At 35.0% G+C, this 7,267-nt stretch overlaps 1 protein-coding gene across 1 annotated transcript; it reads right to left on the reverse strand.

Moving 5' to 3' along the window:
* Positions 1–819: 819 nt before the first annotated feature.
* On the reverse strand, positions 820–7,022 carry LOC101267648 (RGS1-HXK1-interacting protein 1). The gene is made up of 9 exons (XM_004229731.5): positions 6,483–7,022; positions 5,090–5,156; positions 4,924–5,001; positions 4,035–4,087; positions 3,445–3,528; positions 3,173–3,225; positions 3,016–3,080; positions 2,810–2,868; positions 820–1,278 (listed from the first exon to the last, which is right to left on the reverse strand). The coding sequence occupies exons 1-9, from the start codon at positions 6,732–6,734 to the stop codon at positions 1,189–1,191; spliced, it is 801 nt and encodes a 266-aa protein (XP_004229779.1). The 5' UTR covers positions 6,735–7,022; the 3' UTR covers positions 820–1,188.
* Positions 7,023–7,267: the final 245 nt, after the last annotated feature.

Consider the following 7,267-nt stretch of genomic DNA (forward strand, 5'->3'; position numbering starts at 1 on the left):
TCATGATGGGTTGTAGTGCACTGGTGAGAATATTTTAATCTTTAACGAGAGATTTTGAATTTGAGCCCTAAATATGGAGAAAATCCTATTGAGAGCTTTACGCCCAAATGGATCTACAGTACGCGATCCGACTTTAGTCGGAGCTCCAATGTCTCCAGACACCGGATGGGAAACCGGATGGGAAACAAGAAAAAAAGTTGCCATGGTTGGAGTTGTAGTACAATATTGAAGGTCCATTTTGCATTACTTCGCCACTCTTTTTCTAATGTGCAAAAAGTTTAACCATATAGTTCTGTTCTGTAAAATTGCAGATATTCTGAGGGCCTGTTTGGCCATGAAAATAGATCTGTTACAGTACTTTTTTAAACTATCATATCTTGATAAAAGAGTCAAGGACAATAATGACATATTTCGATTTAAAAGTATAAGTCGTGACACAAATGTTCTTGAAACAAATTCCAGTGTACTAAAAATACAGCTTTCACATGTACTTGTCACTTTTAGCATAATAGTATATTTTTTCATGTTTTACTTTAACACTAATTGCTTATTCTCATAGTATTATGATCATCAGATTTTCTAACAGGCCAAACCTAGATATCTGAATCGTTATTTTCACGGCAATATCTCCATCTACTATTAACTTCACTTTCATTCTTCTTGTGGAGGCTAAACAATTGGTGCACATGAACCATCAAAAAACACTGCAATGTTACTTCTGTATTAACTTTGAATTTGCCCACCAGGTTGCAGTACAAACAGCATAACTAGTAGTTCAAATTGGCCACTGCTAGAATTTAATGGCACACAGCAGGAATATGATAGTCGTCACAAAAGTTTTTCTTTTTTTGCTTGTAAATTAGGGTCTGAAGTTGTACAAAGCAGGGGTTAGATTCAAGCAACACTGATCTCTAGTCAGTAAAAAACCCATGCCTCAAAACTTCAACACTCAAACCATCACTTATTCAGAACTGAAAGAAAAAACAAGCAGAATCCCCGACTCTCAAGGCTGTGCAGTGAAGTCAGAGTTGATAACTTGAACTATAAAATGACCAGAACCAGAGCTTCCTGAATGCTCTTTCGTAAATGAAAAGGAAAAGGAAGTAAAGTGAAAGGAGACAGAGAAACAGAATTTGGCGCCTGACGTCCACCATGTGTTGGATCATATAAAACAAGAGTGCAGTTCAGTCAGATGGATATGCCATAATTGCTTATCTTTGTAACTTCCTTGGTGAGAACATTCCTTTCCTTTTTTGCCTCTGAAGCAAGGTTGGAAACCTGATGACAGAAATCAATGTCATCAAGAGAAGATGGTATAGTTTCCACTTTTTTTTTAATGAAGTCTGGAGATTTCATTAGAAGGCATCAAGAAGATGCAAGGCAAAAAATTATGGTGTATATGGCCAAAGTCCGATAATTATCAACTTTTACCTTTTTTCTTTTTAGAGTAAATAAGTGGGAAATGGATAATTTCCACTTATTTATTCTAAAAAGAAAAAAAGTAAAAGTTAATATAATCGGACTTTGGCCACATACACCATAACATCACAGCATTCCTATAGCAAGTTAATGATTTGGATCATTTAACATAAGGAGCAAATATCCAAATTGAAACTCTCATTTTGAATTCTAAAAACTAACACTTAAAAATACATCATTTGAATCTTAATCAGTTGAACTTCATTACAATTTAACCCCACCACATATCAGATAAGTGAAATACGCCTAACGTCATACCTGATACCACATGGTCAAAGTATTATCATCACTAGTCGGGAGCAAATTCGGCAATTTTTGTAGTAAATTTTTCTAATATTATTTTTACAGAAGTTCATACAGGAATATTAGTTCAAATAATTGTAAAGTAATATTTTTGAACTGCAACAGAGTTCTGTGAGATGATAGAGAAATTATTTGTTAGTCATGCCACGTCTCAAAACGTACCAAAGTGTGCATTCCAGAATTTCTCTCTACTCTCAATCTGAAATTTATAGAATGTGCTTGGCTGCTGGTGTGAATTACATGTGGCAAGAGAGGAACAAATCCTACTTCCTTGCAATGTATATTTCAACGCAAATAGTGATTGTGAAGATGATAGTTCAGAAAGTTTACTTTCGAAGGAACTTGAAATCCAGGGTAGCTAGGAAATTGCAAACTTTGAACTTCCATCCTAGTTAATAAATAGGTCCGATGTCTAGAAGTTTTTGGTTGTAACCTTAATACTGTAGCTCTATGTACGGTTGTAAGGTTGTTTTTCAGCACTGCAATTCTCATTTTGGTAATGGAAAAGTTGTTAGTTACCCCAAAAAAAGGTGGTTCATATGTGTTAAATAGGCAAAGCAGCCAAAACAAAGTCAGGTTAAGATTGTACAGGCATTACATTATGCTTGATTTCAATTCTTAAAGTTACTACATATTGCAACATTGTTTAATAAACAATAAGCATATTTATATTAGAGGAATGGGCAGGTGGTGATTATAATATCAAAAGAAAAAAAAATGAAGTAGAGTTGGCTTTCGAGGATGAAAAGATTAAATTCCCAATTTCTTGTAACCTGTGTCTCCTACCAAATTTACATTGCAAGTAGGATTTACAATACAAAGTCACATGAGGAAATAGTCAACTAACTGGCTCAATCAGTCATGCTTTCCCATTTTAATTTTCTTGTAAGGCCAAATCTCAAATTCATAGTTCAACAAGTGCAAATATGTTTTCATCTCTTATTTTTTTCATAGCAAATTTAAGGTCTCGAGGAAATAGTAGACGAGCCTATTTAATATTCAGAAAGGAGCAGTGTAGGGAACTTACTTGTGACCGGAAGAGTGAAACTTCTCTTCGGGGAAACTCTTTAAGAACATCTTGAAGACCTAGAGAAAACATATATTAATCAGAGAAGCTCCTACCTAATATATCACTTATAAAAAAAAATTGATTTACTAAGCTGTCTCGTCCATATGACAAATGAGGATTATGGACTTCCTTGAACAAGGATAAACAGAGAGTTGATTGCAAACCTGTAGCTTGCCTTTCTATCTTATGTGCTGACTGTATGACACTACGGATTTGTTTGCCTGCCTGCCTGTATAAAGCATTAAGATTGAACAGAAAATCCAGCCTGTTAAGAAATATTAGTCATGAAGTATTCACAACAAGGCAGCTGGAAATGCAAACCTGAGTTTTGTCCTTCCCCGTATCATCTCTCCTTCAGCTTGTATTGCCTGATTCTGCAATGATAAGCTAAGAGTAAGATTCACTTCACTTCTTGAATAGATTTGTCTACAAAGTAATGTAGTTTATTGAACTAATCAAATAGGCAATCCTCACTAACTTTTATAGCTTGACAACCATTTGTCCCCCCCAGCACCAGTTAAAATGGATCCGTCCGAAAAAATATAAAAAATTAACAAATCATAACCTTAAATCAGGGAAAGAAAAGGACATACCTCCAATTTCGCACTTTCAGCCTTCAGAAGGTCAATTGACTTCTGTAATTCTTTGACTTTTGCATCTGCCCTAGAAAGCAAGGCCTGCTCCCATAATAAAAAATTAGAAATTCATTATTAATGTGATAAATTTTGTAACAAAATAACCTGCTACTGGTAAATGTCACAAGAACTCAAGTTACTCTAACCAGACAGTATACTCATGAACAAGAATTTCAAGTGTTACACAAGCCAAATCATAAAATCTCACACGATATATAAAGAATTAAACAATTTGTCCTCTTTTATCACTGGTTCCTAAGCATATTATGAATCTAATGTCCTCCAATTTGTAACAATACAACCAGCTATTGGTATTATTTGGTAATTTGTCAAAAGAACTCAAGCTATTCTAATCAGACGGTACACCCATGAACAATTATTTCCAGCATTACACTAGCTATATCAAATATCTCGCACTTGATATAAATAGAATAAGCAATTTGTCCTCTTTATCACTGGTTCCTAAGCATATAACGAATCTAAGATCTTAAATGAATTTCAGATATACTCCTGCCACATGGAGAACACCATGAAGCACTGGTAGTTACCTCTTCACGCACAAAAAGCCGCATAGCACTGTAGTACAAAAAACGCCTTGGCCCTGCAAGAGTAAGGATCACTCAGGCAAACAGGAAGACGAAGGACCAAACAGGTCGGACACACATGAGTCTTATGTACAAGAAGGATACAATACATTGACCTCCATTCTAGTTATTTCATAATAGCTTAGATCTTTAACCTCTCTTTTAGTCTGCATAATAACATAGATCTAAGTTAAGTTTTTCCAATAATTGCATTTACCTTGCCTCAGTTTCCACAAAGAAGGCCAAGTATTAACAAGACGATTAGCTTGACACTTCTTGCTGATCTGCCCATGCTATAAAATGTGACAACTAATAAATAAAAATAAAGGGCACAAGGTAGACATCAAGAAAACACAATTTTTTGCAAGTTCTCCTTATTTTTGACACGTTGTTCCAAATGAAATTGTTGCAATAAACCTCAACTGCCAGTAGAAGACCTGATGTATCAGCAACTTTGGCACATCAAAGAACAAACCTTATGACAAAAGGGCAGACTTTTGTACCAACTATTTGAAGCCCAATGCTGCAGCATGTCATCATAAACCAAATAAGAGGTCTCTCTAGTTTTAACAAAGTACAAGGGAGGTTAATTAAATTATGTAATGATATATTGTATACATACCTATGATACTCAACTAAGAAAAGTCCAATCCAAGCAAGATGATAATAGACAACTAAAGCTAGGCTAAAATGATCCAAAATGCACAATAAAACACCCTTTGAGTCCTTTATCGTGTGGGACCCAAAGGGAATGAGAATTAAGTAGATAACACTTTGAGTCTTTGACTATGTCAAACCACATGTGTCCATCCCAGAAATATCATTCAGCACCTAAAGACTTGAATAGACTTACGTTTCAGAACCAAGACTCCAACACCAAGAACAGCTCCAGTAGTTGCTAGGGGGTGTGAAGCAGCAAGAAGAAGACCCTCTGCAACATATTCTCCATTGATCAAAGCTAAGGCTATGGAGAGAAATTAAAACACAACATAACAATTGGATGAATGGTAAGAACTAACCTTTGATCTTCCCAAAAGCCAAGTCCTCATATACACTATATTCAGACTTCAAATCTTGCAAGGTATCCTGCAACCAGCATGCCCAAATTTAAGTAACTTATGCAATGACCAAAAGAATAACACGTAATCATTACTTAAAAGAAACCATCTTATTTGAGGTTAGCATAAGTAAGGGGTTTTCCTAGGAATAATAGGTCTCGGAAACACACAATAGGGTTGTATCATGCATCATCTGCTCCAGTTTTTATGCAATACAAGACAAATACTCCACCATGGTGGGAAGAGATCTGATAGAAGGGAAACAAAAGCAAAGATGATAGGGATAGTATAATCTTCTCATTCAAACGTGCAGCATGTCATCCGGCATCTAAAGCAGATGAGGCTTAATTCCTCCCAAAATCCATAATACTGTAGAGAACACCAAGAACTAAAAACAACCCAACAATCTCAGTAATTGTTGAATAACGAAAATATATCATTGCAGTTTTGGTTTCCTTAAGAGCTCATTATTTTTCCATGAACCGAAATTATTGACCAAGTCAGTGCTCAAAGTACTGTATAAGCTGTCTATACGATTCAACCCTAGCCATCCACAATCATCTCAATCTGCCAACAATCCAAATAACACATTTTTCTCTCTTTAGGCCTAAAACGCAAGTGGAATAAAAGGGATCGCTTAGTGATTTCTACATCTCTCTCAATTTTGAAACATTTTTCTGTTTCTTTCATTAGATGTGAGCCAAATGGGGATAGTGGTGTTGGACATTGACAAACTAAGATGTGGTAGTTAAATACTATTAATTCCTATGATTTATAAATAGGACAAACTTCAATAATCTCAGCAACAATGCTCCGGTTCTCAGGTCTTAATTCATCAAAAATAGATGCACATCTATGGTTCTCCAATTTCAAGAATTGGATTGAGATAGTTGTGTTTTGGTAACTTGTGCAACAAATTTCCAGTTATTTACTTTTAAGTGTTGGGAAAATATAGCCACCAAAGAGGAGTTAATGCTTCCTTCTGATTAGCAAATCTACCCTCACTTACAAACATCACACATCTTTACATATCACTTACTTCAATCAAAACGCAGAGACTGTTGTGAATATAAATATTATCCTACCCAGTACAATTATCATATCTCATCAACTTTAATATCGAAAAAACCATGGAAAATGAATCTCCCAATGTAGCTTAAAGCATTTAAACTGAAAATTGCAGCAATGGAGCGAATTGTACTTGTAATTAAGTTGATATGGAGCTACAAGGTCAAACTGCTAATTTGGAAGCAAATACATACAATAAACACTTGCACTGAGAAGTCATATAATTTCTAATGTGACATGAAGTAGGCATAAAGCATACATATAAAGCAATAATAATGGAACTTACAAGTGTTTGATTGAAGTGCGCAGAAGAAGTAGTTAAAATCCGATTGAGACGAGATTTGGTCACCACAATTGCATTCTCGAAGGTGTCTTCTGCGGTCTTCCGGGCAAGCTGCGCCTGTTGCAGTGCATTGTCGATCCATGGGACAGCCTCTCCCCAGGTATTTGACTTGTCTTCGTGATTAACTCTTTCTGGTGGTAACGACGGCGACGGTGAGTTTACATTTGCTTCCGATGATTCGGCTATTGCCGCCATTGTTGAGTGATATCGTTTTGTGAAATGGAACTTGGCGTGAAGGTAAAGGACGATCTTCCGTCGGACTGTGTGTTGGACCCGAATTTGTTGCAAGGATCCAGGTTGAGGTTATTGGAGCAGGAGAGTAAATTGCCAAATTGGTCCCCAAAGTTCACTTCGGGTTGCAATTTGTCCTCGTTCGAGTACTATTCTTTATTTATCCCTAACAATTTATAGAATTGAATTGAAACTATACATAAAAAAGGTAATTTTTGTGTAGAGGAAATTATATTTTGTTTACATCGAGTATTTAAGTTATATGTAATTATTATGTATAAGAATTCATGATCTTATATTGATATATATGCATATATGTTGTAAGTATTTAATGTTGTTTATAAAAAGAAATTATGTAATGTAATCATCAATTTATCGTATGAAATTCAATTCATTTTAATATAGTCATTAATTATTTTTTTTAAAGTTAATTAATAAAAATACAATAATTTATTTTTTTTAAAAAAAAAAAAGACGGTCTAGTAGAGTGAATTTTT

The sequence above is a fragment of the Solanum lycopersicum genome, chromosome 1 (assembly GCF_036512215.1).
Source record: "Solanum lycopersicum chromosome 1, SLM_r2.1".
NCBI lineage: Eukaryota > Viridiplantae > Streptophyta > Magnoliopsida > Solanales > Solanaceae > Solanum > Solanum lycopersicum.

What these genes read in the sequence shown, in the direction of transcription:
- LOC101267648 (XM_004229731.5), bottom strand. Translation starts at nt 6,734, where the DNA reads ATGGCGGCAATAGCCGAATCATCGGAAGCAAATGTAAACTCACCGTCG. An exon ending in CGCACTTCAATCAAACACTT is followed by an intron (nt 5,157 to 6,482) that starts GTAAGTTCCATT and finishes TGCTGGTTGCAG; the next exon opens with GATACCTTGCAAGATTTGAA. An exon ending in GATAGAAAGGCAAGCTACAG is followed by an intron (nt 2,869 to 3,015) that starts GTTTGCAATCAA and finishes TGTTTTCTCTAG; the next exon opens with GTCTTCAAGATGTTCTTAAA.